The sequence below is a fragment of the Chlorocebus sabaeus genome, chromosome 29 (assembly GCF_047675955.1).
Source record: "Chlorocebus sabaeus isolate Y175 chromosome 29, mChlSab1.0.hap1, whole genome shotgun sequence".
In the NCBI taxonomy this organism is placed as follows: Eukaryota; Metazoa; Chordata; class Mammalia; order Primates; family Cercopithecidae; genus Chlorocebus; species Chlorocebus sabaeus.
The window spans coordinates 17,215,022-17,240,743 of NC_132932.1; the positions used below are offsets into that span (position 1 = coordinate 17,215,022).

At 42.3% G+C, this 25,722-nt stretch overlaps 1 protein-coding gene across 2 annotated transcripts in view; it reads right to left on the reverse strand.

The window, feature by feature from the left end:
- Positions 1 to 25,722, reverse strand: part of ABHD2 (abhydrolase domain containing 2, acylglycerol lipase) — a 110,258-nt gene that overhangs the window by 22,666 nt on the left and 61,870 nt on the right. For both annotated transcript variants that reach the window (XM_007990341.3, XM_007990344.3), the window contains 2 exons: positions 23,076 to 23,251; positions 19,342 to 19,509 (listed from right to left, as the gene is read on the reverse strand). In XM_007990341.3, the coding sequence (XP_007988532.1) occupies positions 19,342 to 19,509; positions 23,076 to 23,251 (344 nt within the window). The remainder of the gene's footprint in view (positions 1 to 19,341; positions 19,510 to 23,075; positions 23,252 to 25,722) is intronic.

Consider the following 25,722-nt stretch of genomic DNA (forward strand, 5'->3'; position numbering starts at 1 on the left):
TACGTTTCCTATATTCTTTTTAAAAATACCACTGGTAACATACACATTGTTTGGTGCCTCATTTTTTCCCTTTACAATATGTCTTGCAATATTATGCATCAATACACTTGAAACTGCCCTATTCTTTATTTTTAATGGGGAATAACATACATACAGGAAAATGCATAATCCATGAAGTTTTACACATTTACACCCACATAAGCATAGCCCAGATGAAGACGCAGAATATTTCTGACACCCCTGGAGGCCTCCTCATGCCTCCTCCCAGACAATATCCCCTATACTTTTGACTAATAATCATTATCTGGAAGTGCTGGGGGCTTAGAAGGAGCTTAAGCAAAAAATGCTTAAAACTAAGGGAAAAACCGGGCCAAGAGCTACTTCCTCCCAAACAGCAGGACCCAGGCACCACCTCCGAGAAGGCAGCCCATCTCCCTCTCCAGTGAGACAGCAGAGGATCAAGTTGCCTATTTTTCTCCCTCTCACACTCAGCAGACACTGGGGTGTTCGCAGGCCTTCAATAAAGAGTTGTTGAATTGAGTGGATTCTGATGACAAGGCCACTGAATGGGCCCTGAGGACAGGGAAGAAACAAAAAGTGGTCTGGAGGGAACTTTGAACTCTTAACTTTGGAATGTGCAATGCCAAACTGTTGTCCCCACCGAAGTCAGATTCATTCAAGTTTCTTTTTGTTTGTCTGTCTGTTTTTGAGACAAAGTCTCACTCTGTCACCCAGGCTGGAAGGCAGTGGCACAATCTCAACTCACTACAACCTCTGCCTCTGGGGTTCAAGCGATCCGCCTGCCTTAGCTCCCCGAGTAGCTGGGGTTACAGGTGTGTACCACCATGTCTGGCTAATTTTTGTATTTTTAGTAGAGATAGGGTTTTGTCTTGTTGGCCAGGCTGGTCTTAAACTCCTGATCTCAGGTGATCTGCCTGCCTTGGTCTCCCAAAGTGCTGGGATTACAGGCTTGAGCCACCGCGTCCGGCCAAGTTTCTCTTTTTAAGAAGGTAGCAATGGAAGGAATATTATGCCTCCAGGTAATGCTGGATTTCAAAATGAAGCTGGATGTAAAAAAGGGGATGTGCAAACAAACAGCTGAGATCACAATGAGCAATTAGCTGATATCAGCTTCTACACCATGCAACAAATAAAAAATTCAGAAATCCCATTGGAGACATTGTTCACCTCCCTTGGGCCGTAACAGGCGCTGAAAACTGAGCCTTAAAGGAGCAGCCTGGCCTCATGGCTAAGTGAAAAGGCTCTGTGGCCAGACTGCTTGGGCCTACCACTGAGTAGCCCCAAATGTTCCCAACTTCTCTTTGATGACAAGTAACCCCTGTATACAGGGAAAATCTACAGCTTCCAGGCACCTTCCTGGAGGCTTAGAACCCGCAGGAATAGGATGAGGCCTGGGCATGGGAACTTTCAACAAACAGCCCAGACAATTTTTATAAGGAGGAAACTGCAAAATATTGTTACCGTGGGTAAGTTACCAAACTCTCCTAGGTCTGTTTCATCATCTGTAAAATGGAGGTAATAATAGTAAAGACCTCACAGAGTTGTCTAGAGATCTGAATAAAGTGATATACATAAACAGCTTAGATCAGGGTCCAGAGCATAATAAGCATTCAATGTTAACGGCTATAACTTACTCTGATTATTTTTTCTTTTAAAAAAATGTAAGTGTACCCATGTTTATAGCAGCATTATTCACAAGAACCAAAAAGTGGGGCCAACCCAAGTGTGCCTTGATGGATGAATGGATAAGCGCAATGTGGTATATGTGTACAATGCAATATTATTCAGCTTTAAAAGGGAAGGACATCCCGTCACATGCTACAGCATGGAAGAACCTTGAGGACATTATGCTAAGTGAAGTAAACCACTCACAAAAGGACAAATACTGTAGGATCCTACTTATGTGACATACCTGGACTAGTAAAATTTATAGATGGAAAATAGAATGGTGGTTGCCAGAGGCTAGGGAGAGGGGATAGGGAGTTATTGTTTAATGGGTATAGTTTTAGTTTTGCAAGATGAAAAAATTCTGGAAATTGGCTGCAAAACAATATACTTAACATTACTGAACTGTAAACTTAAAAATGGCTAGGATGAAATATTATTATGTACGTTTTATCACAATTTTAAAAATATTTAAACAAGAATGCAGCTTATCTAAAATTTAGGGTTTTCTCTAAAGTAGTGTTCTTCAACCTGATTGTACATTAGAATCACCTGGGGATTTTTTTAAAGCAGGAAAAATATTTATTATAGGGTATTAAATAGCCTACTGAATCGAGAGAGTTAAAGAAATAGCCTCAAAGCCAAACACTTGGGGAGCTTCTAAAACAACCATACTAATGCCTGGGTCTTCCCCAGCTTAATTAAATCAGAATGTCTGGGGGTGGGATCTGGCCATGGGTGTTCTTCTACAAGATCCTCAGGTGCAACCTCTGTGGCTGTGGAGCACTGCTCTAAGGAACAAGGCTCTCTCCATCTCAGACCAATATGAGAAAGCATTTTTTTGAAGCATTCTCTCATCTGTTTCTGGGCCACCCCTTTTCAGACTCCCTTTCCTTTCTACTTGCAGTAAACAACCTTCACAGATGGGGGCGCTGCTTAGCTTTTCGGAAGCTTAGCCTGGTAGCAGTTTTCCAAACATTTCCTCAAAGCAAGGTTTCCACAGGTAGCACATCCCTGTTCAATACAATCAGGCGCTTCCTGTAGATCCACTAATACCTAACAAAAACAAAATTTAAATCCTTTTAAATATATATAATTGCTTTCTGGTAATCTTTCTTGTAAAGAGTGAATTGGAAAAGCTGCACGGAGGTTATATATTACTGCAAGAATGACGTTCTAGCTCAGTGGTTCTCAAAGTGTGGCCCCGAGCAAGTAGCATCAGCATTGCCTGGGAACCGGTTCAAATGCACATTCCAAGCCCACTGAATCAAAAACTCAAGCGGGTGATGCCTAAACAGAGGGCTTGCTAAAATGAGCTTGCAGGACCTGGCCTCCAGAGATTCTGATTCCACTGGTCTGGATGGGCTGACAATATGCATTTCTAACAAGTTCTCAGGTGATGCTGACGTTGGTCCAGAGACCGCACTTTGAGAACCGTTGTCCTAGTCGACAGAAAAGCTGGATGAAATCTTTAATTTTCTACCTTTTTTTTTCTTTGGAGATGGAGTTTTGCTCTTGTTGCCCAGGCTGGAGTGCAATGGCGCAATCTCAGCTCACTGCAACCTCTGCCTTCTGGGTTCAAGTGATTCTCCTGCCTCAGTCTCCCGAGGAGCTGGGATTACAGGCGCCCGCCACCATGCTGGGCTAATTTTTGTATTCTTAGTAGAGACGGGGTTTCACCAGGTTGGCCAGGCTGGTCTAAAACTCCTGACCTCATGATCCACCCACCTCGGCCTTCCAAAGTGCTGGGATTACAGGCGAGAGCCACCGCGCCCAGCCTCTTTTGTCTTTTAAAAGTGCAGCTCGAAAAGATGCTTCATGTCACTCATTGTTAAATAAATGCAAGTTAAAATGACACTTAGAAATCATTTTCCACTGCCCACATCAGAAAAGATGAAGTCTGCCAATACCCAGGACTGGAAAGAGTATGGGTAGCAGGACCTCTGGTCCATCCACTGATGAGGGAGTACACATTGCTATAGGCCTTGGAAGGCAATGTGGTAACATCTGTTAATGTTTTTTAAAGCACAAACCTTTGGTCTAGTAATTCTGCCTGTGGGCACTTTATACTGCATATGTATGTAAACAAGTACATGCAAGAATGTTCACTGCAGCATTTTGCTGTTTGTAGCAGCAAAGGTTTGGAAACAACCTAAATTTCCATTAGTAGAGGAGTGGTTAAATGAAGCACTACACTGCTGTGAAAAAGGATGAATCTGGCCAGGCACAGTGGCTCATGCTTGTAATCCCAGCACTTTGGAAGGCTGAGGCGGGTGGATCATTTGAGGTCAGGAGTTCAAGACCAGCCTGGCCAACATGGTGAAAACCTGGCTCTACTAAAAATACAAAAATTATCCAGGCAGTGGTGACACGCGCCTGTAGTCCCAGCTACTTGGGAGGCTGGGGCGGGAGAATCACTTGAGCCTGGGAAGTGGAGGTTGCAGTGAGCCAAGATCACGCCACTGCACTCCAGTCTGGGTGACAGAGTGAGAACCTGTCTCCAAAAAAAAAAAAGAATGAATCTGATCTGACATGGAATGACTCTGAGCCATCTTAAGGGACAAAAACAAGGGGCAAAACAGTGGGGCTGGCACCCTCTCCTGTGTTTGCTTGGGCTTTAAGGGATTACATACACACATATCTGATTGAATATTCACTGGAAAATTGTAGCAGACATTGATTTCCTGGGAAGGAAAACTGGGGGTCTAGGGTAGGAAAGAGATCTAGTTTCACTCATTGTATGTAGCCTTTGGCACAGTTTAACTGTTTTTCTCATGTGTATTAATTTCTTTTAAAATATGAATCTAGCCAGTTTTAAAATCTAGCAAAAAATAAGGAGAAAAAAAGATGTTTAAATTTCCTTAGGCCAGTTTCGACTACGCTAAAGACACCCAACATATCACTCATGCTGGAGAATGGTTTGTGCTGGGGACATTATTTGCCTGCATAAGAAATAGTACTGAGAAACATATTTTAAATTGTTACTAAGTATTTACTTCTCCACCACTTCCTAGGTTTTCTGCCTAATTTTTTCATCTCTTGGCTAATTATATCTTTATGTTTTGTTCTAACATTGAATGAGCCTCTATTAGATTATAAGCTCCATGAAGCAAAGATATTCTTGCTCTTGTTCACCACTGTATCTGTGAGGCCAGATACTTGGTGGGCACTTAATCAGTGTTACCTAAATGAATGGATGAAAGAACAGATGTACAATGTTCAGCCTCTCTGCTAGGAACTTAAACACAGACAAGGAAGCAGACTTAAAGACATGAAATGCCTTGTCCACCCTCACATAATGAGTAGGACCATGTCTACTCATGACTGTGTCTACTCTAAGTCCAATGCTGGACTTTGGACCATGTCAACCCCAAAGCCCAAGCCCCTTGCCTTATATCACAAATCTACTTAGGTAATAGTACTGCAGAGATTTATGCTTCAATTATTAAACATCTTACTTCCACCCCACCATTTGATTCCTTTTATTATTTTTATTTTTGTTTTTTTGAGACAGGGTCTCGCTCTGTCTCCCTAGGCTGGAGTACAGTGGCATGATTATGGCTCACTGCAGCCTTGACCTCCCCAAGCTCAAGGTGTCCTCCCACCTCAGCCTCTTGAGTAGCTGGCACTACAGGCACATGCCACAAAACCCAGCTAATTTCTGATTTTTTTGTAGAGATGGGGGAACTTGCCTGGGAAGTTCCACTATGTTGCCTACGCTGGTCTCGAACTTCTGAGCTCAAGTGAACTGCCCTCCTTGGCTTCCTTTCCCATAGTGCTGGGATTACAGGTGTGAGCCACTGCATCCAGCTTTGATTCCTTGTAGACCCATCTATCATTACTCGGGTTTGAGACTAATTATTTGAGACCTAGAGCAGATGTTCAGATGTCATTGGGACAGTTACAAACCTCAGATTTGCTATACTACTGAGGAGCAATTACAGCTAATTATGTAGGCGCTTTGGGAGCCTCAATTTAATTAAATCCAAACACATGTGATCTGGATAAAGGGCCAGCCCTGCCTGATATCAGACACACTGTTGGATGTTCTGTGAAGAGAGGCCACCTCTCCCATGCAAGGGAAGGGCAAAGACATGGTGCCCAGCTCCAGGATCAGCCTTCTGGAAGGTCCTGGGATCTCCCCTGATGTCACTTATCAAACACCTTTAGTGCCTGGGAGCCTCTCCCTGGCCTGTTATTACTAACAGCTACATTAATCTGTTTTAAAATGAGGTTCTATGCATTTAATTCGTATGGGATTAGCACTAGGTAACTATATAATCTTGTACCTTTTTAAAGACAAGATGAAATCTGAAACACTAGCTGGGTCTTAGACAGATGAGTGTTACAGGGCCATTTTGGAAAGGCAACCTGCTGGAAACAGGAAAGACCCCTTACCTTTTTCTCAAGTCCCTACACCTAAAGAAAGACAAGGCAAAGGCTGCCTGAAAGCTACTATTTCAACAGCCACTTCCCTAAATGACACTAGCATGACTAAATAGGCTAAAATACAGGGACCCAAGACTTGGTGTTCCTTGTGGATGGAGAGTCTGAGTCATCTCTGTATGTTCCATGCCAGGCATGGGCCTGGCATCTGTGGGTGTGCCAAAAAAAGTCAGGTGGATAAGAAGGAAGTTTGAATCATTTGGAATGAAGGCACGCAGTACTGGCCAACATGAGTATGCAGGGGACATTAAAGAGGTACTTGAATATCTTTCCCACTAAGTTTAGCCTAAGAGAAAAATATAGTTAGGCTAACAACATGGCTCACTGACAGGTGGGCGGTTAGGGACCTAGCAGCCCCTGTCACTTCCATAGTAAAAGTATGTGAGTCATTTTTTAAAGTCAAAGGGAAACTATTGTAAAGCTGAGTCATCCAGGAATACAATAGCTGTAGAAACAAAGTTAGGGCTCCTCTGTGCTATCAAATTAGTTGACCTTGTCCTTATCTCCGAAACAAGGATTTTAAAAAATGAGTGTTTTCAGTTTTGTTTCCCCAGGTATAGGATGCCTAAAACTAAAACTGCCCTCTTATGGCTAAAGGTTTAAGTATTTAGATAGCATCCTGAAAGTGCAGAACTCATCACTGCTTGGCCACTGTTCTGCTTTGGATATGACTCCCTGACACACTTCCTGAAGCTTCTGGCCCCTGGCTCTCAGCAGACGATCCTGACAGGTGTTTTACTACATGTCTGAGCTTCTGCAAACTCACTACCTTCACTTTCACATTCTTTCTCTCCCTTCACCCATCTCTTCCTCCTCCCTTCCCATTGTGCCCTTCTGCCATTATAAAACTCAACTGTTTAATGTAGAGGCAACACAATTCATAACTATGAATATAATCCAAAATTGAGTCTACAGCAATGAAAATGGTAGACATGAGAAGCTTATCGAAACACCTATGTTTATGATCTAATAGAAGACTGTAAGATATTAAGCAGTAAAAACAAAATAGAAGTTCCTTAAAAATCACTGCCTGAAACTCTTACAGTGAGATGTCTTGGATTGTGGGTGATCTCTACAGCATGCTAAAGGTAGGTAACCCTATATCCTAGTCTCTCCAAGAGGGTCCTGGAATTTGTTGTTCGGATGCAGTTATTGATAAAGTTATTAATTATTATAAAGTTATTAATAAAGTCCCTTTTCAAAAGTGTCTCTATTGGAATGTGAAATTATATGGAAGAGAGCCTCCCTCCCTTCTAAGACTGAAGTCCCGTCCTCTAAGCAAGACCAAGTTTTCCGACCTTAACTTGAGATTCCGAAAGATTGTTTGTATGTATATTTGTCTGTTTTAAGTGATAGGGTCTCACTCTGTAGCTCAGGCTGTGCAGTGACATGATCACAGCTCAGTGCAGCCTTGAACTCCTGGGCACAGCTTCTGGAGTAGCCGGGACTACAGACATGAGCCACCGTGCCCAGCTAATTTATTTTTATTTTTTTTGTAGAAATGAGGTCTCACTGTGATTAAAGGTGTGAGCCACTGTACCCAGCCCAAGAAATAAATTTTGTTTGTTTTTGAGACAGGGTCTCACTCTGTCGCCCAGGCTGGAGTGCAGTGGCATGATCACAGTTCACTGCAGCCTTAATCCAAAAGATAGTTTAAAAAACAAGAAAGTTCCTGTATTAAACCCAGTTGGACATTAAAGAGTTCCTCCTTCAAGCAAGAGAATACAATGCTGTGATTTCAGGTACTTCCTCACAGCTTGATGTCTAATGCCAGAGACTCAAGAGTTTAGAAATAAGGGCAGGGCCCACTTCTTCCCTGTTCAAACTCACAGGAAAAAGCAATTTAAATATTCAAGGCCATTTTCAATGCCAAATGCCCCAGCTTGGTATTTTGGTGGGAGATGGGTGCTAAGTTCTTAGAAGGCTCATGATCCTAAGGGACTCAGTTACCTTTGGGGGGCCAAAGCCAGGTTATTTTTATTCCTTTCACTTGACATAGAAGATAATGTTTTTAATCCTATTTTTGTCTCTCTCTCTCTCTTTAAATCAAGATCAAACTAATAAGATCCTTTGTTACTTGGCTCTTGACTTTCTGGTGATAAAACTTTCACGATATGAAGGTATGATATGGAGGCCAGAATAACCACAAGCTGGAAAATTCTGGTTTTCAGTTTATTCTTTGGCTAGTGGATTTGATCTACCTCTACTGTGCTCTGAACATGAATAATGGACTGTTGGGATAAGGCACTTGGCCAAAGAGAGACAGAAGAAGCAGAATGCTTTCTGAATTCACTGGTCCCCTACAGAATCACTGACAAAAACATTCACATTCCAAACATTGTCTAGTTTAGCAAATCAATTATGTCAATAAAGAGTAAGCCAACATGTCTACTGCTGCAGTGCTCCAATTAAAGATTAGGCTCTTCATAATAAATTCACTTCAAGAAAATCTTCATGACTTCTTCATCTTCCTTTATTTCCAAGTGTTACTGACCTCACCCACATGACAGGGTTGTTTACCTGGCCTGACTCAGTAGAGTACCCTATTTCTTTAAAAGAAATTTTTTTTTTAGGGACGAGGACTTGCTGTATTGGACATTAAAGAGTTCCTCCTTCAAGCAAGAGAATACAATGCTGTGATTTCAGGTACTTCCTCACAGCTTGATGTCTAATGCCAGAGACTCAAGAGTTTAGAAATAAGGGCAGGGCCCACTTCTTCCCTGTTTAAACTCACAGGAAAAAGCAATTTAAATATTCAAGGCCATTTTCAATGCCAAATGCCCCAGCTTGGTATTTTGGTGGGAGATGGGTGCTAAGTTCTTAGGAGGCTCATGATCCTAAGGGACTCAGGTCTTGAACTCCTACCCTCAAGCTATCCTCCTGCCTTAGTCTCTTGAGTAGCTGAGCTGCATGCTACCTCGCTTGGCACAATAAGAAATTTAAGACAGTTTGGTAAACTTTACTCTTGTGGGTGTTCTTCACGTTTATTTTTACTCAGGTTAGCTAATGTCTTTATCAAAAGACACATATTTAATATTTTCCAGTTTAAAGAATTTATGAACTATACAAAAGTAAGTGGTGAGGAATTAAAAAAAAAATAAACATTTTTTAGAAGGTTAAAATGTAACATGTACTACAGTGAAAACATCTTTCCAGTACTGATTTTAAGGGCTGGCTCTGAATATAGAAGCCAGTCGCTTTGAGCTGGAGGCGTGTGGCCCAAACAGATTTGGCCAGGAGGCCAATACTGAAGGTTGTCCAGTTGGAAAGCAAGCATTGCATACTGCAGAATAATCACCACAGATGACATCCCTGTACACAGAGCTGTAACTCAGACTCAGCTCAAAGAAGGAAGAATTTTATGCTCAACACGAGCAGGTTCTTAAACCGGTCCTTGCGGAAATTCCAAAGTTCACATGAGGTATGAAGTGGATGCAGAGGCAAGGTCGTTTAACAGTTCAAGTAAATGTTTGCCTTTTCTCCTCTAAGGTGGCTCACAGAAAACACAAAGTTAGAGTGAAGGGCCAATGAAGATGATAATCAGTATCATTTACTGGTATTTGCTGGACTCTATGCCACGTACTTTTATATTATTGTCGTTTTTTTTTTTTTTAAGATGGTCAGTCTCTGTCACCTAGGCTGGAGTACAGTGGCATGATCTTGGCTCACTGCACTCCCGGGCTCAAGTGCTTCTCCTGCCTTTGCCTCCTGAGTAGCTGGGATTACAGGTGTGCATCATCACACCTGGCTTTTTGTATTTTTAGTGGAGACGAGGTTTCACCATGTTCTACCAGGCTGGTCTTGAACTCCTGGGCTCAAGTGATCCACCTGCCTGGGCCTCCCAAAGTGCTGGGATTACAGGTGTGAGCCACCATGCTGGGCCTTATTGCCAAATTTCTTAACAGCTTTTCTCAGCTTTCTCGACCAGGGAGTCAAACCCTCAGCTGTTGGACTCTAAATCACAGGTCATCTCCCGATCCAGGCCTTTCCTGACCATCTCTCTCTAAGTGATACACTAGATGGAGGAGATTAACACACAATAATATAAAAATTAAAAATGCAGATCTGGTCCCTGTCTGTGAAAAGGTTGCTGTTAGTAAATATTCCTTTTGGACAAACCTAGCCAATAAGCTTAGACTAATTGTGACTGTGCACCCTCCTTCCCCAACTAGATGGTGAGAGTTCCTCATAGACCGGGATCTTCCTGAAGGCAGGGACTCGAACTCACACCTGTATTCCCACTGCAGAGGCTGGCCCCAACATTGTCTGGAGGATGCTGGATGAATAAAAGATCAAAGACCAAACCCACAGGCCCAATTCTGTGGCTCTGAGATGCTCTTGGATGCTCTTTTGCCTTAAACCTAAAATGTATCTGACTGGGAACTATTTCCTCACTCCTTAGTCTCTTACACGGAGAGGCAATGGAGCCTGTTGTTTAGGAGCACGGATTCTAGGACTAGACTGTGAGACTGCCTGTGTTTGAAGCCTGGGCTGCCCACTCATTAACTCTGTGATTTGGAGCAAGTTAGTCATCTTTGCTGGGCCTCAGTTTCCTCACCTGTAAAAGGGGGGTGACTGATTTAATATATCCTACAAAGTACTCAGAACAGTGCCTGGCACACAGCAGATGCTATGTAAGTGATAGGTATCAGTAAGAACAGTAATGACCACTACCACCAAAGTGAGGAAAAAGTCTTTTTAAATAATGAAACATCACCCCTGCTCCTCTGTATTCTAATGAAGAGTATCCTAAATAGGAAATGAACACTACCACAGAGGTGGTATTGAGTTGGGGTTAAGAGTCACACTGATTGAAGACTGGTTCTGCCACTCACTAGTCGCATGACTCAGGGCAAGGTACTTAACCTCCCTAAGCCTGTGAAGTGGGGATACTAATTAAAACCTACCTTTGAGGCAGTAAGGATCAAGTGACGTAAAATGAAAGCACATGCCTGGCACTCATTAGAGTGAGATAAATGGTAACTGCTGTCATGAAGGATTTTCCTTAATGAATTTATCTTTCAAAGGCAGCTCGAAGGGTTCTAAGTCACAAGCATGCGTAATTATCCATTTAGGAAATTCTGTGCAAGGCAGATCTGTTTTCAACAATTTCTAATCACATTAGCAAAGCTTATGTGGTTTGGAACAGAATTGAGTTGATAAACGGGAAAAGATCCTTTACAATTTTCTCAGAGAGATCCAAGGCAGGTGCATAACAGGAAGAGAAGAATATAGAGTTTCATGTTAATGCCCTCTTTAGTTTTCTTCTGGTCAAGATCACAGTTGCAAAAAGCCCAAAGGATATTCACAGTGACTTGAATGCCTGACATCTGCTCAAAAGAGAGGCAATTTGCCTAACGGAAAACTCACATGTAGGGCACAATGGTTTGGGAGGTACTAGTTTGTAAAGTATTGTCTTACATCCACAAACTGTCAGTTCCCATCTCAGTAGGCATTCAGTAAACAGTGATGCAGTGAGTGCTTTTTATCATCCAAGCAAGATTCTAGGCACTGGGGAGCTACAGCAGGGAGCGCAAAAAACTGCCTGCTCTCAGGGAGTGAACTTTTCGGATGGAGAGACAGATAACAGACATATAAACAAATAATTTCACAGATTATGAAAACAAATCCTTAATTTCAAATCTTAAGTGCCTTGAAGAAAGTAAGGAAGGGCATTAGATAATGACGGGGTTTTGGGGTGGGGCAACTTTAGATGGGGAAGAGGAGTCAAGTAAGGGCTCTCTCAGAGGGTGACATCTTTGTTGAGTCCTGGATGACAAGGAGAAGCCAAGTGAAGACCACAAAAGGGCCTTCCAAACAGAACTTGGGCAGTCCTGGGATTAGCAGGCCCCAGAGTTCAGTGCCTGGAATTTCTATATACTCAGGGTGGGAACAGGGGGCCTGATGGTGGACTGCAGTATGTCCTGGGGATCCAGAGAACTCCCCCAATGTCACATCCAGTGATCCCACCTGGAAGAGAGGCTTACTTGGTTGGGGACCTGTTAAAAACACGGGAAAGGAGATTGAAAAGTGGCGTAAGAGACCTATCAGCCAACTAGAATATATGGACTTGGATCCTAAATTGAACAAATGAATTAAAACGGAAAAAAGCAGAAAGACAATGGGGAAATTGAATTGCTCTTGAGGAATACTGTTTTAAGTGTTTCCGTTGTGATGATGCCCTTGTGCTTCTGTTGTATTATGGGCTGAATGGTGTCTCCCCCAAGATTCATATGCTGAAGTCCTAACCCCCAGTACCTCAGAATGTGACTATATTAGGAGATAAGGCTTTTAAAGATGTAATTAAGCCAAAATGTGGTTGTTAGGGTGGGCCCTAATGCAGGATGACTGGTGTCCTTTCAAGAAGAGATTAGGACACAGAGAGATATCAGACAGAGACACAGGTGACTGTAGTGTCAATCCACAGCAAGAAAACAGTCATCTACAAGCCAATAAGAGAGGTATCAGAAGAAACCAACCCTGCTGACACCTTGATCTCGGACTTCTAGGCCCCAGAACTGTGAGAAAATAAACTGCTCTTGTATAAGCCACTCCCACTGTAGTACTTTGTTATGGCAGTCCTAACAAATGAAGACAGTTTACAAAGAGCCTGTGTATCTTAGTGATATACACTGGAAATAGTCACAGGTGAAACTAGACAGGCTGTCTGGAGCTTGCTTCAAAATAATCTTTGAGGCTGGGTGCAGTGGCTCACGCCTGTAATCCCAGCACTTTGGGAGGCCGAGGTGGGTGGATCACCTGAGGTCACGAGTTCGAGACCAGCCTGGCCAACATAGTGAAACCCTGTCTCTACTAAAAATACAAAAATTAGCTGGGTGTGGTGGCAGGTGCTTATAATCACAGCTACTAGGGAGGCTGAGGCAGGAGAATCACTTGACCCCAGGAGGCAGAGTGAGCTGAGATTATACCACTGCACTCTAGTCTGGGCGACAGAGTGAGACCTTGTGTCAATAAATAAAATAAAACAAAACAAAACAATCTTTGAGAGGGGATGCAAGAAAATAGTAGTTTATAAAGCAAACAAGATCGGCCATGAGTTGAACAATTGTTGAGGTTGGGTAAAGGGTACACTGGGGTTTATTCTACTATTCTCCCTACTTCTGCATATTGTCTGTAATAAAAAGTAAAAAAGCAAAAATAGAAAAATAAAACTAAAGAGGGAACAAGGAATAAAACCTATATCTGTGGCTCTGAAAAACCTTGGCTGTACCTTAGACTCCCCAAGAGCTAAGCCACTGGCACTGGTATTTAAGAGCTCCCATGGGGAATTCTAATGTTGACAACAAACTGACCTACACAAAGAGAACTAGAAGTTCTTTTAGGTAGAAATAAAGGAAGACTTGAAGGAAAAGGTCATGCTCCTGGATGAGAAAAGTAAGTATTATAAATTTTTCTACATTAATTTATATATTCAAGTTCCCCTTCAGAAATTGTGATAAGCTGTGCGAGAGTTCACCACCAATAACTACTTTCCATCTCTAGGAAGGATGCATCTCCCCTACCCCACTAAGGTTAGGATTGGTCATGTACTGTACTTTGACCACTAAATTGTGACCAGGAGTGACCTCTGTCATTTCTGAGCAGAAGCTTCAAGAGCCACACTGTTCCTACCCTTGGGAAATGTTTCAGCAGGTAGATGCTCTGTGGGCCTGGTTCCTTGAGTGAGGACCATAACAATGGAGACAGAGGCCCCTCAGCTAAGCCATAATGAATGGATAGTATGGACAGAAACAATTGTTTTAAACCACTGAGATCCAAGTTGTTAGCTTCCACAGCATAATCTAGTCCATCTTGACTAATACAAAAACTCAACATGGAACTTGATACAATAATTCTGTGGTTCAAATTGAAAAAAACAGGTAGGGAGACAAGAGCATACTCTGAAAGAGCCATGAGGCAGGGTTGGTACCATCAGATATCAGGCCATATTGCAAGGCAACAATAACTAAAAATTGAGAACAGTACTGGGTGTAGAAACAAAAGTTGACAAAGATCTTTGTACTAAAGTATAGAAAGCCCACACATCAACAGCTAACACACTTACATGAGGACATAAGATTAACTATGATAAAAGGTTTCCGGTTCTAGCATGTTAACTGTGGACCTACCTCAATCGACCAGTCAAAAGTAACAAACATGGGCTTTGCTCTAATGTGTTAGGCCACCTTTGGTGAAGGATTGCTCCTTTTCCACCAGCCCAGGAAAAAGTTTATTAAAAACATTATTTTAAACTAAAATTACACCAATAGCACCTAACAAAACAATAGCGCTTTCTCTCTCTAGGCTCTTTGGAGCTACCAAAGATGTTTTAATTTTTACATTTCAACAAAGCATCCAAATTCTGGATTTCTGATCTTTTTTAGTCTCATATTTGTTTGATCTTATCCTCCAATGGTTAAAAGAAATTATTAACAAGTAAAACATGTACTGATACACACAAAAAAACAAATAGTATGGTTAGAAGAAAACACCCATTTTTTTTCTAGGTAACCTGTCTTTCTAGAACATTTCTAAAGTATAATAAACTACAGAAATTTGCTTCTAAAATTCTGATGAAATAAAGTGTAACAACACCATCCACAGATTAAAGGAGATAGTTAATTTTCAAAACCAGGGGCCTGAAGCTCTCCCCTGATGGATTCACCTCATCTCCAAGGGTTTTCCATGCTCACAGGCAGCTCCTCAGCCCAAACATAGAGTGCTCTTAAGGCAGCCGTGAATGCTGCTCTTCTGCATGGGTTGCCCTTCCACAGCCCACTCCCCTGTCTATAAACTCCAACTGTTTATGAGTGCCTCCATTCAGGAGCTCATCTTTGAGAACCCAGCTCAAATGCCTTTCCTGGGTGAATTCTTCCTCCCACAACTTGACTCCTCGCCCACAGATCCAGGCTGGTTTCTCTATGCTGCTGCAGCATATTCACCAGGCCCGCTTTAGTCCACTCATCATGCTGTATTGTAATTCTTTTTTTTTTTGAGACAGAGTCTTGTTCTGTCACCCAGGCTGAAGTGCAGTGGTGTGATCTCAGCTCACTGCAACCTCCGCCTCCTGGGTTCAAGTGATTCTCTTGCCGCAGGCTCCCAAGTAGCTGGGATTATAGGTGCCTGCTACCACGCCCAGCTAATTTTTGTATTTGTAGTAGACACGGTTTCACCACGTTGGCCAGGCTAGTCTCAAACTCCTGACCTCAGGTAATCTGCCCGCCTCAGCCTCCCAAAGAGCTGGGATTACAGGTGTGAGCCACCGTGCCCAGCCCTGTATTGTAATTCTTTAACGATACTCACATCGCCCCGGCAGAACACATCTTATTTATCTGGGTCACAAAGAGCATGGTTAATCTCTCACCAACATGAACATACCTTCAAGTATTTGAATAAGAATAAACCTGGCTGGCATGGTGGCTTACGTCTGTAATCCCAACACTTTGGGAGGGCGAAGTGGGTGGATTGCTTGAGCTCAGGAGTTTGAGACCAGCCTGGACAACATAGTGAGACCTTGTCTCTACAAAAAATTAAAAAATGAGGTGGGAAGCTCGCTTGAGTTTGGGAGGTTGAGGCTGCAATGAGCCATGATTATACCACTTCACTCCCTCCTGGGTGACAGAGTGAGACTCTGCCTCAAAAACAAAACAAAAAAAACAAAAATAATGAACCTAACATACAATAAATGTTTACTATATGTTAATCAACTGCCTACCAAGTCCTCAGTAACCCACATTTAATTGTATCTCCACCTTACTGTAGCTGAAGAATCTGGAACTGAGTTTAAGAAACTGCTCGAGCAACACAGCATCAGTGGCAATGCTGGGGCATTGGATCCAGAGTCTGTCTCCTGACCCAGGTACTCTCTGGGAGCAAGGCCTTCACTTAACCTATTCTTCTCTGCTGCTTTGGCTGCTGGACTCCCCTGACCTGGTGTGGTAACGCCTTCCAATCTGGTCTTTCTGGCCTACAGCCGCACAGTACAGCACTCTGGGCCTGGAAGGCCTAGACCATACAGACCCAGTTACTGTGCTATCGCTGAGATGATTCTGGCAGCCAGATCCAGGCTCCTCTCTTAGCTCTTCTACTTACTGGCTCTGTGCCCTTGCCTAAATCACTTAACCTCCCTGTGCCTCAGTTTTTTCATCAGAATTTTATGGTCCCATGAGTTGCTGTGGAGATAAAAGAGATTGTGCCTACATGTGACATCAGCACTGTGTCTGGTGCACATTAAGTGTTCTCACTGACATTTCTCGTATTATTGTTGACACACTGTACTGTTAGTGCTCCCAAATCTCCATCCTGGCCCTGCAGCCAAGTCATGCCTCCCGATCTTCTACTTGTATAGACAATCTATATATCCAAGCACAAGACCTTACCATTATTCCCCATTGTTTTCTTTGTGTTTGATTTGGACTATTTCTGACTTTTAGGTCCAATTCTGTCTACCACACACTCACTATTCCCCATGTGCCTGTGCTGTCTGTAAATCTGGATATTCACTTATATTTTCTTTTCTTTTTTTTTTTTTTTTTTGAGACAGAGTCTCACTCTGTCACCCAGGCTGAAGTGCAGTGGACTGATCTCGGCTCACTGCAAGCTTCACCTCCTGGGTTCAGGCCATTCTCCTGCCTCAGCTTCTCGAGTAGCTGGGACTACAGGCACCCGCCACCATGCCCAGCTACTTTTTTGTATTTTTAGTAGAGGCGGGGTTTCACCATGTTAGCCAGGATGGTTTCGATCTCCTGACCTCGTGATCTGCCCACCTTGGCCTCCCAAAGTGCTGGGATTACAGGTGTAAGCCACTGCGCTCGGCCGAATTCACCTATATTTTCAAGCTACTGACCAAACTGCTGAACAGAACAGAGTCTGTAAAATGGGTATCTTCAGTTGTGGGTGTGAATACAGAAGAGGAAATGAATTCAGGGCACCCAGAACCCTGCTTGGCACAAAGTAGGTGTACCTGTTCATGCTTCCATACCTGTGACCTTCCCTCACCTGCCCTTATAGGAGACAGTGCCCTTGCATGTTACCAGTGGCAATGTAACTGGAATGATCTTGCTGGAGGTCAATCTGACAAGATGTACAAATATGCAAAAAAAAAAGTTGACTCCACAATTTTACTGGGAATTTACTCCAAGGTCATTAAAGAGAAAATAATTCTATGTACGAGATACAGTATTTATAGCATTGTTATTTAAAATGCTGAAAACCTTTAAATAATCCATATGTCCTACAAAGATAAATAGTTAAATAAACTATAACAGAGTAGTAACAGCAATGTGGCTCTTAAAAGATTAAACATCTTTATGTTGGTGAATATAAAGTTATTTAAATAAATTACCATAGATATACATGCCATGACTGCAATAAATAAAAACTATGTATACATTGATAAAGACAGAAGGGTAGTTTGAAGAAATAGAAAATTATAGTTATGGTGAGATGATAGATATGTTTATGTGTGCATACATAATCTAAAGAAAGAGCTAATAAGAATCAAGAACAAGTAGTCCAGAAGCCAGAACCTTAGTTAAAACAGGATTATTATTATTTTTTTTTTTTTCAGACAGAGTCTTGCTCTCTTGCCCAGGCTGGAGTGTAGTGGTATGATCTCTGCCTCCCGGGTTCAAGTGATCCTCATGCCTCAGCCTCCTGAATAGCTGGGATTACAGGCGTGTGCCAGCTAATTTTTATATTTTTAGTAGAGACAGGGTTTTGCCATGATGACCAGGCTTGCCTTGAACTCCTGGCCTCAAGTGATCCACCTGCCTCAGCCTCCCAAAGTGCACTATTTATGGTGAAGGGTTGGTTTTGAAAATGTCCGGTAAGATACTTTTGAAAAAGACAATAAAAAGGCTGGGCACGGTGGCTCATGCCTGTAATCCCAGCACTTTGGGAGGCCAAGGTGGGCAGGCCATGAGGTCAGGAGATTGAGACCATCCTGGCTAACATGGTGAAACCCTGCCTCTACTAAAAATACAACAAAATTAGCTGGGCGTGGTGGCGGGTGCCTGTAGTCCCAGCTAGTTGGGAGACTGAGGCAGGAAAACATAGTGAACCCGGGAGGCAGAGCTTGCAGCGAGCTGAGATTGCGCCACTGCACTCCAGCCTGGGCGACAGAGCAAGACTCCGTCTCAAAAAAAAAAAAAAAAAGACAATAAAAATGAATTACTAGAGAAGGGATTACAGGCATGAGCCACCACACCTGGCCCAGCTAACACACAATCTTAATCCACATCAAGAGCATTTGTCAGCCGGGCGCGGTGGCTCATGCTGTGATCCCAGCACTTTGGGAGGCCGAGGCGGGCGGATCACGAGGTCAGGAGATCGAGACTATCCTGGCTAACATGGTGAAACCCTGTCTCTACTAAAAATACAAAAAATTAGCCGGGCACGGTGGCACACGCCTGTAATCCCAGCACTTTGGGAGGCCGAGGCGGGTGGATCACGAGGTCAGGAGATCGAGACTATCCTGGCTAACATGGTGAAACCCTGTCTCTACTAAAAATACAAAAAATTAGCCGGGCGCGGTGGCACACGCCTGTAATCCCAGCTACTCGGGAGGCTGAGGCAGGAGAATGGCATGGACCCGGGAGGCGGAGCTTGCAGTGATCCGAGATCACGCCACTGCACTCCAGCCTGGGCGACAAAGTGAGACTCCATCTCAAAAAAAAAAAAAAAAAAAAAAAAAAAAAAAAAAAAAAAAAAAATTGAAGCATTTGTCTAAATACGGGATCTAGTTACTGTTCCCCAGGAACCTAAAATCCAGTGAGCTGCTACTGTGCCAGGCTCCCTTCCCACTGACATTCACATGCCTCATCATACCCTTGCCCACCAGTCACAAGAGTCCTGATGAATGAGCATCAGAATAGCACAGTCATGAAGGGCATGAGCTCTGCTACCCAATCTACCTGGCTCCCAGCCCTGCTGTGACTCTTACTAGCTAGAGGACCTTGGGCAAGACTTTCCCCTGTAAGCTTCAGTTTCTGCCTCTGTGAGGGTGGTTACAGTGCCCATCTCAAAGGCTGGTGTGAGGCGTGGCATCATCAATGCCCAGTACAAGTTGGCTGTTGATATAACCGTGTAACCTACCATCTCTTACAGATGGGCATAGGTTTAAAACTTAAAAAAAAAAAAAAACAAGGCAGAAGCAGAAGTAGCAGCACACTTGTAGAAAAAGGGAGGACTCCACTTAGCCATGCTTACCATAGGTGAACATGCGTGGCGAGGTCAGTTCAATGTTGGGCAGGGCACCTAGGTGGTTCAGCACGGCGCACCGATAGCCATTTTTCTGGGCGTAGTCAACGAAAGTGCGGATGTACTGCTTCTCGCTGTGATTGGCAATTCCAGGACAGATGACCATAGTGATATCATCTACAGGGTAGAGAAAGAGATCCCGATGTATCCAAGAAATGTGACATGATAAATGGACACAATTACACTTCACTGGCCTAGAAAACGGGGGGAGGGAATTCAACATACATCTTTCACTCAGTTCTCTGGGGAAGAATTTTTCCCTTCTAGCTGGAGCTGTCTATATCAGTGTTTCTCAAGCTATTTATAGTGAAGGGTTAGTTTTGAAAATGTCTAGTAAGTCATGAACACATACTTTTGAAAAAGACAATAAAAGTTAATTACTAGAAAAATGAAATGAAAAATATATAAACCTCAATTTTCTACTATAAGATTCAACAAATATAAAATTACTCTGTCACATTGCTATAGAAGTTCCTGAACATTACTCTTAATTTCTGTAAGAAATTCTACATGAATGAATGAATGAATGAATGAATGAATGAATGAAAAAATAAAAAGTGGTATTTGCACAGACCCTTTGACCCAGCAATTTTACTTTCAGGTATTTATCCTACAGAGGTAATTGTACATATATAAAATAATATATATGTATTAGGTTGTGTTCAATCATGCAATACATATCCTTTTGCATATGACTGAACACAATCTAAATGCCCAGAAATAGGGGTCTGGTTGGATAAATTATTGCCTATCTAAGTGATGAAATATTATGAAGCCCTTAAAAATAATGAGACTTTTTTATATACACTGATGTGGCAAGCTCTTCTATAAATTAAGTGAAAAAATTGCTAAATGCAGAAAGGGGTTATAATAATGCTGCCTTTTGTGTGAAGAGAAAAAGATATCTATATTTATAAATGCATCCACTATCTTTGGAATCACACACAAGAACCCTGGGAGTGAGTAGCACTGAGCTGGGGTAGGGATGAAGAGTAGAGGACAGAGAGCGAGATACTTTCTCTGTATATTGTCAGTACCTTGTGAACTTTCTATCATGAGTATGAATTGCCTACTTAAAAATATGAATATATACTTTTATTTAAAAGAAAAGAGGTGCTTAGGTCATTAAATCTGATTATAATTTTTGTTCAAATTAAGATTTTTAAAATTTACAAATTCTTAATGCTGATAGGGAAATGTGAATTAGTAAGCAATTGTCCAATATGCATAAAGAACCTTAAAAATTTTGTAAATTGCTGGATGTAGTGATACATGTATGTATTCCAACTATTTGCAAGGGTGAGGCAGGAGGATCACTTGAGCCCAATAGTTTAAGGCTGTAGAACACAATGATTGTATCTGTAAACAGTCACTGTACTCTAACCTGGGCAACACAGCAAGACTCCATCTCTGTATAAAATGTATAAGCTTTGACCTAGTAAATTCCAATTCTTGAAATCCTGCCTAAAATTTTCTGATGAAGGATGACATAATTATTGATAGTTACAAAGTTGTAATTAAGTTAAATGTCCAAACATAGAATGGTTAAATTATAATATGATCACCTTGTAGAATATTAAGCAATCATTAAAATTGTGTTTTTGAAGACTTTTAGATTTTTAATGACATGGGAAAGTCTTTATAATATAATGTATGATAATTCAAATTTTGGAAAAACAATGCATAGAACTATAAGAAAATGGAACAAAACATTAACAATATATGTTGGGTGACAAAATTACGGGTGATTCTTATTTTTTAAATGTATTATCCATATTTTCTAAAATGAGTACTTATTCCTTTTTTTTTTTTTTTTTTTTTTTTTGAGACGGACTCTCGCTCTGCCGCCTAGGCTGGAGTGCAATGGTCGGATCTCAGCTCACTACAAGCTCCGCCTCCCAGGTTCACGCCATTCTTCTGCCTCAGCCTCCGGAGTAGCTGGGACTACAGGCGCCCGCCACCTCGCCCGGCTAGTTTTCTGAATTTTTTAGTAGAGACGGGGTTTCACTGTGTTAGCCAGGATGGTCTCGATCTCCTGACCTCGTGATCCGCCCGTCTCGGCCTCCCAAAGTGCTGGGATTACAGGCTTGAGCCACCGCGCCTGGCCACTTATTCCTTTTATAGTCAGAAAAAAAAATCAGAAAAGGGGGAAAAGGGCTGTTTTTCTTAGAGTACGTCTTAGGTACAAATACTGCCTTCCCTGAAAGCACCTTTGTCAGTCATTTCTGGGGGCAGGAGTGATGGAAAAACATGAGCAAGTACAAGGAGGAATCACTGTTCTGCCCTTTTCAACTTCCCATGTTGGTCCTGGTAGGAAGAGCAGATGGTCAAACTAAACTGTGTGCTTTAGTGGTAGAAGAAGAAAAAGCATTAGAAATAAGGGAAAGAAAACATTTAACTGTTTTAAATAATATTTAAATAAATATAGGAAAAACTAGCTACAGATTTATAAACACAATGTGAACTCCTCATCTATTCATGTATTCATCCTTTCCATGACCATTTATTAGAAGCCAGCTATTCTGGGCTCTGGGGATTCCTACATTCTAGCAGATAAATTATACACAAGCACACAAATAGGTTTAGAGAGTAGAAGCTACCATGAAGAACTAAAGCAGGAAGGCATGATGGATTTACTGAGAAGGAAACATTAGTTAGGGGAGTCAGAGACAGTCCCTCCGAGGAGGTGATGTCTGAGCTGAGACCTGAATGACAAGGAGGAGGTAGCCATGTGAAGGTCTGGGGACCAGCATTCCAGGCAGAGGGAATATCAGTTAAATCTTTGTCACCAGCTACTTAGTAGTTCTAACCACTTTAAATATCTAATATGTTTACTGGAATTTACCCATAAATAAATACCGAGTTCCTATTTAAAAAAAAACAAAAGCAAAAAACAAAAAAAACTAGGTGCTTTGGAATACTACATAATGCAAAAGACATGTTCACTTCTGGTAGAAATAGCATTCAAAAGGATGCTTGTACCTAACTCCACTTCCTCAAAAGTCTTCATTACGAAGCATTTTAGAATGAATGCTTATTGTATAGCCTAGACAGAACAATGCCAAATTCCAGCAGCAATGAAAATTTCAGTTATTTCTCAGAAATAGGTGTCCTACGCCACTGCATGATAGATATGACCTTAATGTGTCTTTTTGTCCAGGGAAACCTAAGCAAAGGGAACCTGAGAGCCTTTTTATCTATTGCTTATCCAACAAACGCCAGCCTATACTGCACCTCTGAGCTTCAGTTTCCTCATCAGTAAAGTAGGGATAGTAAATACCAGCCTCACAGCACTATTTGAGGATTAAATGGGATAACAGTATACACGAAGCACTGAGAATGGTCTGGCCTCTGTTGCTGTTATCAACCCAGAAGCCTGGTCCTGGGGTGCCTGGGCTCCAAGCACTCCCTCATCCTCTTACATCAAGCTTCTGTATTTCACAAGAGGATTAAAAACTATTCTACAATGAGTTCTGAAGAGCTTTACATGGTGACTGGCAAACACATGCTGAAGCTAACCTTTGCGGGCTGCTCCTAAGTGATGAATCCCAGCAGACTTCCCAACAGCCCCCGATGCCACGGGCAGAGTGAGTGGCACGAGTATTCATACTGTGCTGTGCTCTCCACTGACTAGTGCTCCTTCTCCGAGTGATGGCCCAACCATACAATCTAAAGCAGCTCACCTCCAACACAGTGCTCCGCCAAGGGCTCGAAGAGGTCGAATGTAGAAGTGGCTCCATCAGACATAGTGATGAACTTTCGGTGCCCGTAAGGATGTGGCGACCTCACCCTTCCCATCTTCCCATACAAGGCTGTCTGGATGTGTCCACTTTTCCCCCAGATCAATGGTGGAATGTATCTAAAGAAAGGACAAAAGTGGTCAATTTTCTCTACATTCCTTGAGCAATGTTCTGAAAAATCTTTTAGCAAAAGTCTTTCCACCTATTTTTTTCCCGGCAAATTCTGCACACAAAGCATAAACATGAGGTTTTTATTACATTACATCCATACCATGATTTACCACCTTTCCCCATTTACTAATACACTCTGCATCAGATTAGCTTTAGAAATCAGCCAGGACATGTACATAAGGAGAGGATTTCAATTTAGGGTAACTCTTAAGTAATTCAACATGGGTTATTTCCATAATATAGAATAAAAAGAAAGCAAGTGATACATTTTGGACACATTCTAACTTGACAAGTTAGCTCATTATTAAAGGACCTGATGTATATGAAATAGCACAGTGCCTACACTCACTAAATGCTCACTTCTTTCCCTAACAAGACAGGCCACAGCTGCAGTGGTTATTTCTTTTTTTTTTTTTTTTTTTTTTTTTTTTTTTTTTTTTTGAGACGGAGTCTCGCTCTGTCGCCCAGGCTGGAGTGCAGTGGCCGGATCTCAGCTCACTGCAAGCTCCGCCTCCCGGGTTTACGCCATTCTCCTGCCTCAGCCTCCCGAGTAGCTGGGACTACAGGCGCCCGCCACCTCGCCCGGCTAGTTTTTTTTTGTATTTTTTAGTAGAGACGGGGTTTCACCGGGTTAGCCAGGATGGTCTCGATCTCCTGACCTCGTGATCCACCCGTCTCGGCCTCCCAAAGTGCTGGGATTACAGGCTTGAGCCACCGCGCCCGGCCTGCAGTAGTTATTTCATTAGCCAAACCTGCTGCTCTCAGTTACGCTGGGAAGGGCTGCAAATTCTTCTAAGAGCCTGTAAGTGCCTTGCGGGGTGAGGGCACTACTGTATGCTCCAGAGAATGTGCTGTAAGGGCAGTGCAGTGTAACTATTTGTTGGGTTGATTAAAGGTAAAGGCTTGTTAGCCTAAGCAAGGCATGAAGCCTCACTAACAACAGTCCATTGTAAAAACACAGAGTGACTCTAGGCGTTGGTAGGAAGTGCAAAAATCACAAATAGTTAATTACCAGGAAAAGAAGATGTTCCAAGTTACAACTAAGAAATGATTATGGTTTACAACCACAGTACAAGATGACTCCCTTTACCGAAACTGCTGTTGGTTTCACTTCCATGGCTTTTAGCCCAAGCTTGATTGTTGTCCAGGATTTGTATCCTACATAAACTGGAGTCATATAATATAAAATGGTAGTAACATCAATCATTGCCCTCTGTATTATATGGCAGTGGTGAGTGTTTTATTAATAATTTACCTTAACCTACTTGTCAATTCTTGCCTATCATTTCTCTCAGAACCAGATAATCCCCAAAATCCTTTGATTTACTCCTTGAATGTGTGTGTAATTAATGAAATCTACACAAAGTTAAGAGAAGTGAAGCTATCACCTTAAGCAAACCAGTCCCCAGATAAGCTTCCTTTTCGGGGGAGGGGAGGAGAGGAAAGAGTATTTTAAGACATTAAGGACATGAAGTCACTTGCCAGCATAACACCACAGGTGCAAATATCACTGCAAAAGCCATGGCATTTGGAAAGCAGGCGAAGGCATTTATAAGAGCTGAGTGGATTATGACAGTAACAAAAAGCAAGCTTATAAAAATGTCAATTGGACAACCAAACACTACACAAGATCTAGATACAGAACTTATAGAGGATTTCAGACAACCAAGTTAGATAATAAGTTTTGCATAGAGGGAGAGGACTATCCAAGAAATCAAACTTTTGATCACTCCTGGAGGAAAGTTTAAAGAAAATTTTGTTTATAATATAAATTAAAAGTGGAAATATGCTAAGCTTAAAAATGTCAAAAGAATGAGTAAATGTCATATGCCTACCTTCTGAACATGTTTAGAATACAATATAATCTCAGAAAATAGAACAAAAGAATAAAGTAAAATTTCTTTTTGGCTATTCAAAGATTTCACATTTAATGATGACACATGTGACCGTCCTGATGCCACATTCCCAGTTTAGAGTCAGGTCACCTCCTCAGAATCTTGGCAGCAGCCCCCCAAGCAGCCTCCTAGCCTGTAGTCTTGCTCTCACCTACTCCATCATCCACCTGCCAATGGAGGGATGATCTCAACACACAAGCCTGGCCCCCACCCTCCACTGCATGGGTCCTCACTTGGCCTAGGAGGCCGGCTACACCCTAGTACTCACTTAACTTTTCCGCCTAAGCTCAAATAAACCTAAACTACTGGCCCCAACTCCACCCAGAACAGGTACACATGGTGTTGAACTACTTTTATCTGAGGAGTCTTTGCTCAAGCTGTCTCCTTTGACTGGAATGCTCCTTCAAACCCAGCGTCTCTTCAGGCCAGCTATTACTTGTCTTTCAAGACTCACTTCCAATCAGGTTGCTGGGGGAGTTGCCCCTTCTCCGTGCACAGCTCTGTCCTAGCACCCAGGTGACTTG